This window comes from Drosophila elegans, unplaced genomic scaffold, assembly GCF_018152505.1.
Source record: "Drosophila elegans isolate 14027-0461.03 unplaced genomic scaffold, ASM1815250v1 contig_814, whole genome shotgun sequence".
In the NCBI taxonomy this organism is placed as follows: domain Eukaryota; kingdom Metazoa; phylum Arthropoda; class Insecta; order Diptera; family Drosophilidae; genus Drosophila; species Drosophila elegans.
The window spans coordinates 17,712,262-17,728,804 of NW_024546167.1; the positions used below are offsets into that span (position 1 = coordinate 17,712,262).

The 16,543-nt window shown below is 44.7% G+C and overlaps 6 protein-coding genes across 8 annotated transcripts; 2 read left to right on the forward strand and 4 right to left on the reverse strand.

Annotated features, from left to right (window-relative positions):
* Positions 1–1,391: 1,391 nt before the first annotated feature.
* LOC108148080 lies at positions 1,392–2,629 on the forward strand. 2 transcript variants are annotated; one of them, XM_017274935.2, is made up of 2 exons: positions 1,392–1,707; positions 1,942–2,629. In XM_017274935.2, the coding sequence occupies exons 1-2, from the start codon at positions 1,506–1,508 to the stop codon at positions 2,520–2,522; spliced, it is 783 nt and encodes a 260-aa protein (XP_017130424.1). In that variant the 5' UTR covers positions 1,392–1,505; the 3' UTR covers positions 2,523–2,629. The 2 variants fall into 2 exon arrangements, with proteins under 2 accessions (XP_017130424.1, XP_017130423.1); XM_017274934.2 differs by having other exon boundaries at positions 1,394–1,707; positions 1,936–2,629.
* On the reverse strand, positions 2,611–4,508 carry LOC108148079 (uncharacterized protein At4g17910). Its single transcript, XM_017274933.2, has 2 exons — positions 3,665–4,508; positions 2,611–3,329 (listed from the first exon to the last, which is right to left on the reverse strand). Exons 1-2 carry the CDS (start codon positions 4,407–4,409, stop codon positions 2,695–2,697), a joined length of 1,380 nt encoding a protein of 459 aa, XP_017130422.1. The 5' UTR covers positions 4,410–4,508; the 3' UTR covers positions 2,611–2,694.
* A 236-nt stretch (positions 4,509–4,744) lies between these two features.
* Positions 4,745–6,726, reverse strand: LOC108148058 (EGF domain-specific O-linked N-acetylglucosamine transferase). The gene is made up of 3 exons (XM_017274911.2): positions 5,531–6,726; positions 5,263–5,474; positions 4,745–5,205 (listed from the first exon to the last, which is right to left on the reverse strand). Exons 1-3 carry the CDS (start codon positions 6,506–6,508, stop codon positions 4,818–4,820), a joined length of 1,578 nt encoding a protein of 525 aa, XP_017130400.1. The 5' UTR covers positions 6,509–6,726; the 3' UTR covers positions 4,745–4,817.
* A 784-nt stretch (positions 6,727–7,510) lies between these two features.
* Positions 7,511–12,115, reverse strand: LOC108148013 (serine-rich adhesin for platelets). 2 transcript variants are annotated; one of them, XM_017274845.2, is made up of 3 exons: positions 12,002–12,115; positions 9,948–11,190; positions 7,511–9,892 (listed from the first exon to the last, which is right to left on the reverse strand). In XM_017274845.2, the coding sequence occupies exons 2-3, from the start codon at positions 11,118–11,120 to the stop codon at positions 7,883–7,885; spliced, it is 3,183 nt and encodes a 1,060-aa protein (XP_017130334.1). In that variant the 5' UTR covers positions 11,121–11,190; positions 12,002–12,115; the 3' UTR covers positions 7,511–7,882. The 2 variants fall into 2 exon arrangements, with proteins under 2 accessions (XP_017130334.1, XP_017130335.1); XM_017274846.2 differs by lacking the exon at positions 12,002–12,115 and adding an exon at positions 11,889–11,986.
* A 238-nt stretch (positions 12,116–12,353) lies between these two features.
* On the reverse strand, positions 12,354–13,450 carry LOC108147876. Its single transcript, XM_017274634.2, has 2 exons — positions 13,352–13,450; positions 12,354–13,295 (listed from the first exon to the last, which is right to left on the reverse strand). The coding sequence occupies exons 1-2, from the start codon at positions 13,403–13,405 to the stop codon at positions 12,519–12,521; spliced, it is 831 nt and encodes a 276-aa protein (XP_017130123.1). The 5' UTR covers positions 13,406–13,450; the 3' UTR covers positions 12,354–12,518.
* A 113-nt stretch (positions 13,451–13,563) lies between these two features.
* Positions 13,564–16,156, forward strand: LOC108148070 (trans-1,2-dihydrobenzene-1,2-diol dehydrogenase). The gene is made up of 5 exons (XM_017274923.1): positions 13,564–13,688; positions 14,403–14,637; positions 14,939–15,230; positions 15,511–15,757; positions 15,829–16,156. The coding sequence occupies exons 2-5, from the start codon at positions 14,430–14,432 to the stop codon at positions 16,087–16,089; spliced, it is 1,008 nt and encodes a 335-aa protein (XP_017130412.1). The 5' UTR covers positions 13,564–13,688; positions 14,403–14,429; the 3' UTR covers positions 16,090–16,156.
* The last annotated feature ends 387 nt before the right edge of the window (positions 16,157–16,543 follow it).

Sequence of the window (16,543 nt, forward strand, 5' to 3'; positions counted from 1 at the left end):
CTTAATAGGTGCCCTTAGAACTGTGCTATGGTTTCTGTTTTCCGAATTTCCACTGGCATTTGCCTGAATGTTCTGAGGCTTAGTCACCACACAGCCACACACAGGCATATATATACACATGATATTCATTATGAACAGCTTAAGCGATTTCCCCAGGGCCCAGGAGCTTAGACTTTCACGCAGACACACATCGAGACACTCATGCATATGCACAGATATATTTGGGTTTTTATTTTTCTATTTTTTTTATGAAAGCCCCTTTTTGAATGCAATCCGATTTGACGAGCAGTAGGAAAAGGGATCTCGTCAGCAAATTGGCAGCTGAAAAAAAATGCTAGTAGCAGGAAAACCAATTCTCAACCTGATTGTTGGCCACATCAATCAGGGAAAGCATGGCTCTGTCATGTTTTACATTTTTACGAGCAGGGGAAAACATGAAAATAATAATTACCGCTCATAATTTTCCTCCTCCCAAAATGGACAACAATTCGCTGATTTTGCTAATGAAAATAATCTGTCATCAAAGCCAAAAAGCCACCCCCAGTGGGAACAGGTGACTCTCTTTTTCCCCACCCACTTTTCGAATCCTGTTGCTGTTTTTCTGGACACGCCCACTGAAATACTATATGATTACACATTTGGTTCCCAGCCATTAACTCAACATAAATTGCGGGAAAAGGGGAGCAAGGGTTGAAAGGTTACCGGACGGAAATTGCATTTGTGCTGGCCAAATCAGATAAGTTCCACGGACTTCGTCCTCGTCCTTGGCCAGGATATGACATTAAAAGCGCATCAAAGTCGCCTGACGAACAGAGGCTACGCATCAGCAGCGGAAACTGTTGCCGTAATTACATTCAAGGCGAACGGAAAAAATCAAGAGAAATATATTTTTACCATTGCGAATTGCTGCTGCTCTTTATTTTTAATTGTGTAAGGTAATATAAAAAATTTTAGGACTTTTTAAATTTCTCAAAGCATTGTGTTCAATAATAAATATCTTATTCAAAATTGAAAATTAAAACAGATTTTTTCTAGAAATATTTACTATACTTACATTTTATCCATAGTTAAATAAAAACTTTGATACACTTTCCCCGTCTAATAAGAAGCTCATTGCTGGTCATTTGCGCTCCTTTAACCCTGACTTATGGTGAGCTTAGCCTCCCCCCAATGCCCATCTTTGATTTGGTCTTTGTTTGGGCCGTTAAATTAAATATCCTCACCCAGTCGCTCGACCTCTGACTGCGATTCTGCCCATCTTCGCTGCCCAGGGACAATGCCAGTAATTCCAGTCATTTCCTTAATAGAAATCTTATCTTTTGTGACGCCTTCGCCGTCGTGCGCCTAAGCCGGATATCGCACCTTTGACATCTGCCCTTGGCTCCTGACAAAGCAACTCCATGCTGAACGTTCACAGAACACTCACATCCGGTCCGGATTTTTGGGAAAAACTTTTGGAAAAATTGGGTGTTTTTTTTTTTAGCAACATTTAAAGACGAATAACTATGAGTTGCTGCGGCTGTGGAACCCAGAAGCCGGGCTGTTGTGAGTGTGCACCTGGTTTAAGATTGGAGAAGACACCACAGACACCCTTCTTCGATACGCTGGGTCCGTACCCGGATGAGGTTATCATGACAATGCTGGATCGCATCCTCTACCTGTCGGGTGCTACGAAAATAATTCCCATGCTGAATCTAGCGGGATCGAGTCAGTTTAAATGGGGCTAAGCTGGTTGTAGCCGATGCAGCGGCAACGTCTGATTGAGTACTAAGAAACTGGTTGCCGCAGCATCGTCTACAACCAGCTCAAGCCCGCATTTCTACATTGTTTGTAGACGATGCAGCGGCCATGGCTGGTTGAGTACTAAGAAACTGTTTACCGATGCATCGTCTACAAGCAGATTTTTAGAGTTGTTAATAAAAAAATGCTTTAAAGGTTCAGCTGAGAAGACAAAATCCTGTACGCCACCACTTACCTGCACCACGAGCGCCATCAGCACTTGTTCTTCGTCCTCGGCCTGGAGGACCTGCTGCTCCAAGCCGTCGAGTAGTTGTTGCACCAAAGCACCGAGCACCTGCAGGCAAAAGTTTTCCCCAGTGCCCTGCAGCGGCAAATCATCCTGCATCAAGTCCTCGAGTCGTCTAAGTGCCACAACCTGTTGCCCCCGACAACGTACTCCCAGGGTGGATTTCGATCATCCTGCCGAGGATATCCCGATGCGAAAGAAGGCGGGCAGTGACACGGTCGAGGAGCATTTCAAACGATCAATTTCCGAGACCTCGTTGGCCTGTCAGCATCTGAAAACCAAGCTTACATGCCAGGAATCGCCGAAACGCAAGGAACAGAAGTGGTTGTGGACTCGTTTGATTCCTGCCAACAATGGCTGCATGGTGTACGAGGTCTACAAGGACTCGGATGCGGAAAAATCGCCCTCTGGGATCGGATCGGAGGCACCCATCATTCTCTTCCTGGTCATGCCAAATGGTTACATAATGCCCTTTGAATCGACTTGTAATCCTTGAAGCGGTAGTGTTTGTATTAATTGTATGCACTTTGTATACTTTTCGAATTGTGTTGTCATGTAATTTATATTACAAAAAAAAATTAAAATTAAATTAAAAAACTTTAATCTTTACTTCTATTTAAATACAAACATTTATCACACACATTTTTTAGTTAGGCAATACATATACTTTAAGCTATACGTATACCCTTTCTCATCATAACAAAAACGACTCCAGCACAAACAAACACATATATACATAGTATAACAACCGATTCCAGATTTCCTCGGTTGCCCGGGTTCAAAGTCATGTTGACCATTCCCGTGAGAAAGTTCGAGAGCATGAAGTGAGTCAGTCCATTCATGTTGAGGCTCTCCACAAACGAGGGCAAAGATTGACCCCTTTGCTCACTATCTCCTGCCGATTTCCTATTATTTTGTTCGGAGTTTACTAGTTTTAGTTCAAAGAAATAGGCATATATCAGAACTAAGCTCAGGCAGACAGCGGAAATCCAAGTTACATAGCCAAAATTAAAGGTAACACGAGCAATGCCTGTTAGATATGCGCTAATAAAAACCAATATCCAGCAGAGGATAGCTGCCAAAAGCATTTTCTTTAACTTAATGGTAAGCTGTTGGTAACTGAGGTGATCTTGGGAGGTGTACCACCTGGCAAAGTAAATGCTGAGCAGGTACAGGGCCACGCATCCGTGTAGGGAACTCAAACCTTCCCGATTGGCACTCAAAAATCCGTCGTGGGGCGAAGACGACATCACAAACTCACCCAGACCGGATTGGAGCAGCAGTTCGTGAAGGAAAAGTAGACCTGAAAGGCAAAGCAGAATTTAAACAACTTCAGCCAATTTTATGATTTATTCTTAAAAATTCAAGTTAAAAACCATTGCTTTTTTTAATAGCCCGAAATTTGAAATATTTTTTGCTCTAATCTGCCTCCACATAAAAACAGATCATTTCGGAAATTTCAAAACAAAATGTAGTGAAAAGAATATATATACATATATATATATATATTATAATTTCCAAGTAAGAGTAAACAGATAGCGTTTTTAAACAGAAAATGCTTGTTTGCTAGTTGCCAGAAATATATATTTCTTGCAAAACCAATACTAATATACAAATTATCTCAAATTACATACTTACCAAGTGAAAGTGCGAGGAGCTGGTCATCCGAGTGCACTAGCGCACTGTACAGGCTGCCCATCAGTTTGGTGAGGCCCAGAATGAAGAAGGCGTTTAAGTGCTTGCCATATTCGGACTCATCCTGGTGATAGTCGATCGACGTGATGACGATGGTGCGTGCCAGGCCCAAAACTAGCAGTGGCACCACGGATCTGGGCAGTTTCCTCAGGTCAGCGGTGTTCCTGGTTCGATGTGAGACCAATCCCATGGTCACCACAAACAGACCGATGCCCATGTCCATGGCGGAGGCTCCGAAAGTCCGGCTCTTGCGGTAGACAGTGGGATAGGATGGGAAGTCCACGGCCAGGATGGCGGCGCAGGTTCCACTGTAGGCGGTGGCCCTCAGCAGGGTGAAGACTATGGGTCGTTTTCCGATCTCATATTTGTGATTCATTGGATTGGGAGCCACATTTCCGTGAATATAGCCCACAATGGCTATGGAAACCAGCATGGAGTAGGTGTAGTTGTGGGCACTGCCCACGGTCACTAAAATCACGGTGGGCAATCCAATCAAGAGGAACTCCAGCAGGAATCTCCGCCAGCATTTCGGCGGGAGGTGTCCACAAAAGAGGCGGCAAAGGACGAATCCCAAGACCGTCGGTATTGTCACCAAAAAGCTATCCAAACTTTCCTTCACCGATCGCCACGAAAGCAAATCCAGTTCGTCTGATCTATAGGTCACATAGTCGCTCATTTCGGCCTGCATGGCCGTTTAAATTATGTTTAAATTAGGAATTACAAAGAAAGATGTAAGCCGGCAATGGAAAATGCAAAAAAATGTAAACAATGACATTTCAGACGGTGATGACACTTAATCGATAACATTTACTCAATGCACAGCAGCCATCTTTTGACACTGAGCAGTTTCAGGAAGTCATGGCACTTTATCGATAACATTTACTCATGCGCAGCTGCCAGCTTTTGACAGTGAGCAGTCGAGATGCTCAAAAATTAGGTCACATTTAATTCAAACGTTCAATCATTAGGTTTCCTTTTGTAAATATATGACTAACAATTTTGTTTAAATTTCATAAAGAAAGATTTAAGTAATACCGATTTATTTTGGGTCTGGCAAATAAGCAAAATAAATGCATTTAATCACAATTGTGTCAATCTACAGCTCGCTGTGCTGCGTTTTGGAGGGATTCTCTGATTGTTCCTGAGGGAATTCTTTGTGGGCACGTATTTCCTTGGCTGCCTGCTCCACTAGATGCACAAACTCCTCGACATCGAAGCTATAGTTGGTGAACTTGGCATGCGCCCCGCCCTCGGGATGATGTCCTGCATCCTGCGGATAGACCAACTCCCGCTGCTCCCAAGTGCGATAGCGAACGCCACGCAAGCGAGCCAGATCCTTGTAGCAATTGGGATCCTCGCAGTTGTACAACTCGAAGATGCAGGCCCAGTTGGGCAGGAAGAGCAGATGCGTCAAGCCGGCGCCATGCATGCCGATGAGTATGTCCGTATTCCGGGTGATGGCCAACTGATCGGTGAAGGGAAGTCTGCCAAAGGGAAACATATTTACATAGAGTTTAATTACAGACTGCATCGTGGCCTACCTCTCGTAGGATACGCGCTGCACAGAGTACTCTTCATTGGCCTCCAGTGGGGCCAGGAGCTCCTCCTCGTTCAGCACTTGCCGGTACTTTGTGCGCCGCGATAGGTAGGTTATTCGTATTCTCCGCTGCGGTGGCTTGTAGGGAATCTGCAGGCGATGCAGGATGAACTCCGAGAAGGCACGAAACAGTCCACTATTCGAGCAGCCCTGGATCTGAGGGAAAATAACAATTATTATACATAAATTGATACCCTTTTTCTAGCACCTACTATGGGTGTGTTGTAGAACAAGCCAAAGATCATCCTGGGCAGCAAGGGAAGTACCACGTTCTTGAAGCACACCCTTTTGCCCTCCACATCGCTGAGTGTCCAGACCGATCTCTGCGAGAAGGCCTTGAAGGTGTCTCTAAATGGCGAGTCATACGGATACGTTTCCCAAATAAGGATCTGCACATCCGTATTGAAGGCAGCCGGATGCGATTGGTTGACAAAGAGCGAGCCGTACAGATTGAAGAAGTCGCAAAAGTGATGATACATATTGTACGTGGCATCGATTTTCATGATGAAAGTGGGCGTATTCACCACCAGATCGCAGAGTCCGCTCTCCAAAATGGGATGTGGCAAGACCTCAAAGTTCCGCAGCTCAGGACCCCAGGATTGCAGGGCCGAACCGATGTGATCCATTTCCCCGGCCAGTCGCGTGCGATTCAGTTCACAGTGGCCGAGGAGTTGTCCTGGCTTCAGGACATCCATGTGATAGCGTATGCGCTCCTCCCTCTGCGTTAGATCCCGGAAATCGAAGAGGAGATTGCGACCCCGACAGAAGCGTAGGTAGTGGGTGCACTCCAGCGAGGAATCGCCCAGGTATGTGGGCACACACTGAGGGGCCAACTGGGAGAGCTGCTCCTGGATGTAGCCGAAGTCCGCCTGATTGTAGAAGGTCCTCACCTGGGCCTCCTTGCTCCTGGCCCAGCCAGTGTGCTCCCCGGGGCACTGGGGCGTCTGGAAGCGGCCATCCGGCGTGCAATTCCGTTCGTGACCCCAGCAGGCGGATGAAATGCTGCTCTTACCAGTGAGATTCGTGGGCATTTGATGTTTCAGCTTGGGAAAGGTGTTCAGAAACCGGATGAGGTGCTCCGAGGGAAGGCTGGGCAGGGAAAACCCATCCAGGTGCTTGCCATCCTCCACCTGGTGAGCTTGGCCCCAGGACAGGTGCAGCATCCACATGAGTATTGGCAGGATTGGCATCTTGAGTTGAGTAAGTTGGTGTTCCAAGTTAAGTACTTCGTTGCATGCAATTTCCCAGCGATTTTCCCAACGCTTTCACGGCAGCATCTTCAGGTGCATTTTCTCGGCCAGCGATGATGATGATCTCACCTGGCCTTAAGCGGCTAAAAGATGATTATGAGCGGGCTAATGTTAATTGTCCATGTTAATTGTTCGCCGAAGAACGCGGAAAACCTGTCGTAACCAGTGTGACCGTTCGCCCGTTGAATTGAGATTAAGCCACATCAATACACTCGTAGTCACCTAAATAGGTTCCCTGGAGTTGCTTTAGCAAAGTTGAAACTTTAAAATAAATAATTCATATTAAATTATGTATAAATCACAAACAGTCAAAAAAAAGCGTTTTATATTGACAGTACGTTTTTGGAAAAAAAAACATATTTAATTTAATGTATTTGTCAATAAATGTTTTGCAATAGCTTCAAAGTCCATTTCATCAGATCGTTTCCTATCGAAATAACAAATTATAATGGAAGTATCTAAGACTTATTAAAACGAAGCGGATAGTTTGAGTTCAAAGGTGGATAACTTCGTAAGACCTTTATTTTTTCTCAAATCATTGTGTTCGTTAATTTTCAAAAGTTTTTTTAACGAAATTTTAAAACTAGGAAATTTTAATCCGAGGGATTTGTAGAAAACGCCTGTTTTTAATAATCTAAAGAAAATGTTTAAATAATTGTAATATTTGGAGACACATTATCCATGAGAACATATTATGCATATTAAGTCTTAACAATTCGATTTAAAAAGAATTTTAAAATTTAAAGGCAGCTGCTATTTTGGATTTATCTTTCTCACTTACTCGAAATAGACTTTGTAATAAAAAAGAACTCCGTACTTAAATAATACTTATCCAAAATAATAATAAAATAATGAGATCATTTAATCAAATGCATCCCTACCAGCCATCAAATTTAAACCCATCAGTTATTTTTGTTTGATAAACCAACGCTCGATTTAAAATTGAATTGAACTTAGGCATGCTCTTGTATTTTTTAAAAGTTTACAGCGTTTATAAATAATGCTTTACGAGTACTTAGCGTTATGCTTAGCCACGAGAAAATATATGTGTATATTTATTAAATTAACTTAGGGCATAGACTAAACAGAGAACTACATACAATCAACTAATCGATAACTAATTATCACTTTTAAAAAATGAAGAATTGATTTAAAAAAATTATTAAAAAATTAATTTAGCATTTTTAAGAGGCTGCTGCACATAATCGATCGTATATTGTATAAACATATATAACTAGGGACACGCGTCGTATGCGCAATCTGAATTTCAGATCAGATCGGAATCGGAATCTGATCAGATTATATCAGATTAGATCAGACAAAGACGCGCATCAAGTCGCTGCTGGTTGGAGTGGAGTTGCCCCCCGGATTGGAATTGTTCCCCTTCCAGGGAGGATTGCTATTGGCGCTGGGAGTGTTGCTAATGTTGCTCATGTTGCTGATGTTGCTGATGTTGCTGATGCTGTTCATGTTGCTGATGTTGAGGTTGCTGCTGCTGTCGGACAGAGTGCGCAGCAGCAGTTGCTTCTTGAGCAGCTGCTGCGGCGAGTGGCTCTGCGTTTGACTTTGGCTGGCATTGTGGTTGCTCTGGAGCGGCAGGGTGAAGCTGGCTCGTCCGATATGCTGCAGCTGCAGTTGCTCCTGCTGCTTGCCGGCCAGCAGACGGCGCCGTTTCTCGTAGAAACTGGAGGTCAGCTTGTTGTCCACCTTCTCGCGCTCCTTTTCCTTCAGCGGCTGTTCGGAATCGGTTTCCCCCTCCGCCGGTGGTGGCTTCTCCTCCTTTTTGACCTTGCCCATCAGCAGTTCGTTTAACCGCTTGGCTGTCATTACACCAAATGATCCTGCTGCTCCTGCTCCTGCTCCTGCTCCTCCCACTTTGCCACTGACCAGCGCCCTCTTATTGCACCTTAAGCGATCCTGTGCTATGACATTCGATCTCTGAGCATAGATGGTTCGGCCCGAGGCCGGATTCTTGCCCGGCAGACCGTTACTCAACGCTGGCGAGGGCGGCGGCGGTGGGCGGGCCAGCTGTCCAACCACGCCCAGATGATGACTGCCACCGGTGAGGGACAACAGGCTGTTGTTGGCCTTCCGCATGGTCAGCAGATTCTTGCGGAAGGTCACACCCAAGCCGTGGGGCATCTTGACCATGCCAAATGTGTTCATGGCCAGCGGACGGGGCGATCCCGCGTACAGCATCACATTGAAGAAGCTGTCCTCGTGGTATTTGGCATTGGCCAGCGATGGATGATGGTTGATTTGAGGAGGATTTGTTGTGGGTGGCTGGCTGGCGGCCTTGGCGGCCTCCAGCTTAACAGTCTTAACGGTGTCGCTAACAGTCTCCAGTTTACTGAACTCAAAGTCGCCCAGCTCATCCGCCAAGTGGTTGGTGCTGGTGGTGGTGGTCGTGGTGGTGGTCGTAATAGGGTCCACCATTGCAGAACTCAAACCGGAATGCATGCCCGATTGCACGACATTCACGTCCACGTTTTCGTAGCCCGCCTGGGTTAGGAATTCGGCCAATACCTTTTGCTGCTCCAGCATGGAAACGGGATTCGATTCGGTGATCTCGTATATAATGTTGGGCAGGATCATGTGCTCCTCCAGCTGCTGCTGCTGCTGCTGCTGCGGATGGGCCATCGCCTCGTCCGTCAGCGATGGCACATTGTAAACGCTAAACTGACGCTGCTGATCGAGATCGAGCTGCAGCTTCTGATCCATTTGCTGCTGCTGCTGCTGCTGGTGCTGCTCCTGCTGCTCCTGCTGTTGCTGCTGATCGAGCATCTGCTGCTGCTGGTAGATGAGCTGCTGCAGCTGAATGGCATCGATGGTGGTCAGCTCCTGCTGATGCTCCACCTCGCCATAGACCTGTTGACCCGCCGACTGCTGCTGATAGACGGTGTAATCCTCGCCAATGGCGCTTCCGTCCTCGTAGCGCAGTCTTTTTGAGGCCTGTGCGGGATGCGAAAGAGCTGCTCCATTCTGCTGCTGTAACTGCTGCTGTAGCTGCTGCTGCTGCTGTTGCGTTGTGTCCAGGGCGCTCTCATCAAAGTTATTGAGTATCTCGTTGATCAGCTTGCTGTCCAGCATTTCGTCAAGTGTCTGGGAAATGGAGTTCTCATCGGAGGTGTTCGGCATTGGCAGTTCCTCCTCTTCGGTGGCCACCTGTTCGGAGGTAACCGCTCCCGTGATGGAGGACACCGCCTGGTCCAGCTCGCTGAGCACTTGCTGCTGCTGCTGCTGCTGCTCGTAGGGATTCACCAGGACCTTCTCTTTGCTCTTGTCCTTTTCCGCTTTTGTTCGATGATCGCTGGAGCCCTTCAGCTAAAAAACGCAAAGTATTAGTAAACGGTTAAAGTTTTGAGGACATTCCAAATACCTTTTTCTTTGGCTGCAGCTCGGGCAGCTTATCCGCCTCCGCTTGGAGCTGGGCAGGTGAGTAGTTGACCCCCAGTGCCGCCACCACCTCGCTGGAGGCTGCTCCCAGTGTGGGAGTGGGCGGTAGGCTGCAGGACGAGTTGCTGGAGGAGGAGAACACGGTGATGGCAGCCGGGACAGAAGATGCCACGGCAGGAGGCTCCTCTTTGACAAGAGGAGCAACCAAGGGAGGAGCCGCTATGGCCGAGCCGCTCTTTTTGGATCCCTTGGAGTCCTTGTGACTGGAGTCCAACGCTGGCGCCGGAGCTGGCGAGGAGTGGTGGCGGTTCTTGGACGACTTGGAACGCGAACGACTGCCGGCGGAAGTGCTGCTGCTGCCCTTGGATGAGGAGGAACTGCTGCTCTTGCTGCTGCTGCTCTTGTGACGCGATGACGACGAGGAGGACGACGTGGTGGTCGTGGAGGATCCCGCCCCACCCGGATGCTGCAGTGAGGCCGAGCTGCTGGAGCCGTTCGAGCAGCTGGAGAGCGTTGAAGCAGAGAGCGTGTCCGTTGGCGAACTGGGCACTATGGCCCCGCCCCCACCGCCGCCGCCGCCGCCGCTTCCGCCGCCCTCCTGGCTGTTTTCCGTGGCAGTGAGACGCGAGTCGCTGGCGCTGTTTGCTGTCCCATTGGGATTGGGATTGACCTTGCTGGAGGTGGCCTCCCAAACGCTCGGATGCTGCAGTGCAATGTGATGCTGGAAGCCTGCCTTCGTGTAACATCCCGAGCAGGAACTACAGAGTACTATGTCCCGGCTGGCCAACTTCGGCACCAGATCGTAGTAGGCCATGTCCGCCGACTGGAGACGCTGCACCTGCACCTTCGCCTGCTGATCTCCTCCAGCGGCGGCGGCGGCGGCGGCGGACGAGGAGGAGATCTTTCCGCCCCGCAGGTAGGTTTTCTCAGCCGTACGCAGCTGCTTGATGACCTTGTCCAAGTCGAAGACCTGCTGCCACTTTTGGTTCTGCAAGGCGTATAGCGAGAGTCCCGATCCCGATCCCGAACCCGAACCGGAATTGGAATTGGAGCCGGCTGAAGAGTCCGGTGGCTTCGCCATACCCTGCGGCTTGTGCTTGGTGCCATTTTCCGGATAAACTCCAATGCCGGAGGAGACCACATCGTTCAGGGGCATTCCGGACAGAATCTGAGGTCGCAGGATCCGGGAGTTTGGTAGATACGAGCAAAATTGCCCCTTAAAGCACCTGCAAAGTAAAAGATATCGTTAGATTAGAAGAAACTTAGCAAAGTAGTATTTGTCATGGGTTAACATGGTGAGTAATTTTAATGTCGAATGGTAAATTAAATCGGACTTAAATATTTAAAAAAATTCTTTAAATGTTTTATGCCTTCATAGCTAAAAACAAGATGCAAATAAAAAATAAATATATTGCTTTTTCGAATCGTTTCGGTTTGCTTCTTTTGGTTAACATTGTAATTAAAAACAAATTTTATTTTACGTTTCGTTAAATTTTGATTTTTGTGACAGTTTAATATATGTGAAATCATTTTCCGTTTTAAAGATTATAAGTCCGTAGTTGTCTCCCATAAATCAACTAATCGCAGGATCTTGACCCTGAAATTGAAATACTTTAATTTGCTTAGGCATACAACCCTTTTGTAGAGGGTGTAATAACTGTACATTCAAAATATGTATGCCACTCAGAAATTAATCACCTTTTTAAGTTAATTTTTATATTAGACTATTTTTTATACCGTAAAATTTTAGCGAAAGCTTACAGGTGAGTGCCGACCCCCTCCACCCCCACTAGCGCCATCCCCCTCGCACCCACACCCCTGGGCCGAATCAGCTGTTTTTGACAACCGCTACTCAAGTGGTGGCGTCTCGCTCGCACCGCCGCACACATGCGCAGCCACTCACACCGACGCACCACACACTTACCCACACCAACGCAACACAAACAAAGCACACGATTGAAAATCACAAAATAAAAATCACACAAAACTCTTGCCCACAATTTTACTCGGACGCTGAATAATTTTGGAATGACTTACGTCGTCGTTAACACACTTCCATTTTGAATGCTGATGTTGCTGTTGCTTTGTTTTATTTTTTATTTTACTTTTCTCCCAAAAGCATGCAGTGTGACCGTGGCTCAATAAAACATCGAAAATCCCAAAATCTTATTTTGTAATACTGCAAAAAAACACCCTAAATGTGACTGAAATCAATTAATTAGACACAAGGTGGAAAACTTTGATGGTGCTTTAGTGGATAATCAAACCATGTAGCTTAACATTTTTCCGGTAATGTTAATTCAAAAAACCAATAGTTTGATCATTTCATCCAAGCTAGTCATATTTATTTGTTGTACGAGTAATCTATTTTATATATACCTGGCTGCTGTCTTTCTGCGGATGAGCAGAATTGCGGTCAGACCACCAGTAAATAGTTAACTTATTTTTGTAATTAACATATAACAGTAAAATAAGGTAAATGGTTTTTTAAACCATAACTAAATATATTTATTTGGTTTTGGTTTTAATGATCAATCATACCCATATCCTAAACCTAGTCATCTTCATCGCTAAGATCCTCTTCCTCCCTAGATTTTCTAGACTTTCGCTCCAGTTCCCTGGCGTAGAGTTCCTTGAAAGCTTCGTATTCCGGCAGGGTGACATGGCAGATCTTTGTGGCAAAACTCTTCTCGGACGTGTCCGTAATCTGATACAATTTGTGGTTGGTAGTGGGCTCATTGGGATCGGCTTTCAGGGGCCGGGGCTTGAATAGACCCAAACGAACCAAGAATTCGTGACGACAACGCAGCTCATCAAAGGGCAAAGATAATGCTGCGGATTTCGCTAATTCCGGCACTTCAATTCGCATCACATCTATTAGGAAATTCAATTTCTCCTCTACGGATTCCTCGGATTGGGCTATCAAATCCGGACTGTTCATCAGTAGTTTCCAAACATTTTTGCTGGTGGAAACACGACTCTTTAGAAAGCCAATGTGGGAAAGTAACTGATGGGAGTCGCTGATGTCCAGCAATTCAGGATATTTTGTGAGAAGCAGGTGCAGAAGATTCTCGCCGAATTGACAGGCCCTCCAGATTTCCAAGCTGTTGATTATTCTATCTGGTGTTCGTTTCAGAACTGCAGGATTACCGGTGACAATCCTCAGGAAGTTCACCGTTTCCAGGCCGTGATTTCGAAAGGTTTCATGAGCTCGTCGCCAGATCTCAGGTGTAAAAATGGATAAAGTAGGTTCTATTTTGATGGCTTCGTCAATGTGGATTTGCTCGAGTTGCAAGATCTTGGGACTGGCCAGGTGTCTTATGTTAAGTAACTGTAAAATATTTTATGTATTACGATCTTTACTTATTAGGACTTAATCATACTCACCTTTGGTTGCTGTTTTAATACAACTTGGGTGTTAAATAATAGTTTTCTAAGCATTTTGAGGACGTTTTTCTGAAATCCGCAAGCAAAACAATAAACAGCTGTTTCGCTTCTTCTTAAAAATGCCATTCACCATGAAACGCCAACAACGGCATGCTTAGCTTGTACACCCACCACCAATGAAAAAAGCTAATTTGTCAAGTAAAACAGGGAAACTGACTTGTTTTTCTTGTCGGGTGCTCAGGGAATAGTTTATAAAAAAAGTTATAAATAGAACTGTCGCGTATAAAAAACAACACAGTGGAAAGTTTTATCAAAGCGTTTAGTTCTACCACACGATGTAAGGGGCTTTAAGTAGATAATTAAAATAAGGGTGAACTAATAATAAGCATTATTATATTTTTATTTCGAAAGTGCTTATGTTACAAACAAAGCAGCCGGCTAATTTAACACTCAAGGTTATTGAGGTGTGTTACAATATAAAAAATAATCAGAAATGTGCAAGTAATCAAGTAAATAATAGTAGGAGCACCTGTTGCCTGTTGGAAGCAAAAACAAACAAAGAACGAATAGAAAATGTACCGGTAAACTGATGGGTAATATATGTACACTGAAAAAAAAATGCTATGATCCAGTATAACAAATTAACTTTTAAAGATAATTAGACAAAAAAGGTATTTGTTTGCGTGCAATAAGAACTAGACTATGATAATCAAATCTCTATTTCCATTATCTTTTATGTATATGTAGCAAATCGATCGTGACAAGAATTTTTTTTATTGAGGAAATTATTGCTAGAAAGAGATACATAGCTTTGAATGGCTGTATACAGGTGGCATCCAGAATAATTCAAGTAGCACTCAAACAAGGTCAAACTCAATAACATTGTGAAATAGCACCATTAATTTTGTTCGATTTTCTTTCAAAGAATTTGGGGGGACGATAAACTCCCAGTGGGGAGAAATATAGCACTCGATTCTCTCGCATTCTCTGCTGATAAGGAGGCTTCTCCACCCATATATTTAACTAACAGTCCACTCGGCTTTCCACTCAGTCACAGCCCGTCCCACAAACCAGCAACATGTCAAAACTCATCCGTTGGGGAATCGCTTCAGCCGGCAAGATCAGCGAGGATTTCGTCATCGCACTGAGCACCCTGCCCGCCAGCGACCACAAGGTCCAGGCTGTCGCCGCCAGATCCCTGGATCGTGCCCAGGAGTTCGCCACCAAGCACTCCATCCCCAAGGCCCTTGGAAGCTACGAGGAGCTGGCCAAGAGCAGCGATGTCGGTGAGTAGAAATATAACCAACTTTTGGATTTGATAGGACAACAATTCGGTATTCAAATGGAATTCATAACTAAAAGTTGGGATAAAGCTAAAGGCCTGATTTTATTCAATTGTTCTTAAAATTCCCAAGTGATTTTTTTTTTTAAATATTTAATTCAAAAGAAACTTATAGGAAGGCTAGAAAAAAGTAAAAATAAAAGTAGTTTAGTAGTTATTATATAGTTTTGATAGGGTATCTAAAATTTTCGAATAATAAATAATAATATATTTCCAATTAAATTGTACCCCCTCTTCTTTATCAGATGTGGTGTACATTGGAACGTTGAACCCCCAGCACTACGAGGTGGCTGTGCTGATGCTGAACAATGGCAAACATGTGCTCTGCGAGAAGCCTCTAGCCATGAACAAGAAGCAGGTGGAGGGCATCCTGGCTGCTGCCAAGGCCAACAAGCGCTTCTTCATGGAGGCCGTGTGGTCCCGATTCTTCCCCTCGTACCAGCACGTCAAGGAGCTCATCTCCACGGGTCAACTTGGTCAAATTAAGGATGTGGAGGTCAACTTTGGCTTCCCATTGGAACATGTGGAACGCCTGCAGTAAGTATACAAAGTAGTACCTTATTTGGATGTTATAGAAACTTCATATATAGCACTATGAACGTTTGTTAAAGTTCAATAATTTTTCTTGGTTTTGTAAAATTTTGTAAATCTAAACAAATTGTTTGGTTTTTCTGTGCCAGAAACTGAACTTTAGAAAAAACTGATTCAATTTCAATTAACTTCAATTTCTAATTTTATCCAACTGCTCTTAAAATTCTCAAGTGCTTATTTCAAAGCTAAAAAATGAAAATGTATTAATATAACCTTTCTCCAAAAGGAAACGCGAGTTGGGAGGCGGCGTGGTCTACGATCTGGGAGTTTACACCATCCAGGCTTCGCAGTGGGCTTTCCAGGAGAAGCCGGAGAAGATCGAGTCCAAGGGAAGCCTCAACGCCGAGGGCATCGATGATGACGTGAGTGCCACGTTGACCTACAGCGGCGGACGTACCGCTCGCATGCGATTCTCGTCCAAGGAGAAACTGTCCAACACCGCCGTGATCAAGGGCAGCAAAGGACAAGTTACCGTAAGTAATCTAATCGAACGTTGTGAATTAACAGAATCTAATATATACTATATATATATATTATCTACCAGCTGATTGACTTCTGGACACCCAACAAGCTGATCGACATCGATGGCCAGGAGAAGGAGTGGCTGCCGCCCAAGGGCAAGTACGCGACCAACTACGCCAATTCCGAGGCCATGAGATACGAGGCGGAGGCAGTGCGTCAGTCCATCCTCGCCGGCGAAGTGGAGAACAAGAACATGACCTACGCCGACAGTTTGCTCTTCGCCGAGATCGAGGACACCATCCGCAAGCAGATCGGTGTGCTCAACAAGTTCGACGAGGAGTAAAAGTAGATTCTAAAGCTTAACATGTAACCATAACATAAACTAATAAACACACATTTTGTAAAAACTATTTAACAACTTTTCTTAATCATCTTTTTATTATACATATGCAAGCAATGAAGACCTAATGGTAACAGCCTAAATTGTTTTATAAGTATTTCTGTTGATAAGCAAGCAAATATAATAATGAACAGTGTTTATTGACAGCTCAAATTTTGATAAAACGACACTAGATATATATATTTTCATATATTTGATATTTTTACCTCCAACGTTAGTATTTAATCATATAGTAATGATAATAATAATAATGTGGGTAATGGAACCAAAGTTTGTATGGGACTTTTACTCAAAAGCAAATTTGTGTTACATTTATATATTTACAATTTGTTTTTTTAAATACACTATTATATCTAAATTATTAGGCCCATTTTCCCACATTTTACACAGAATTTAC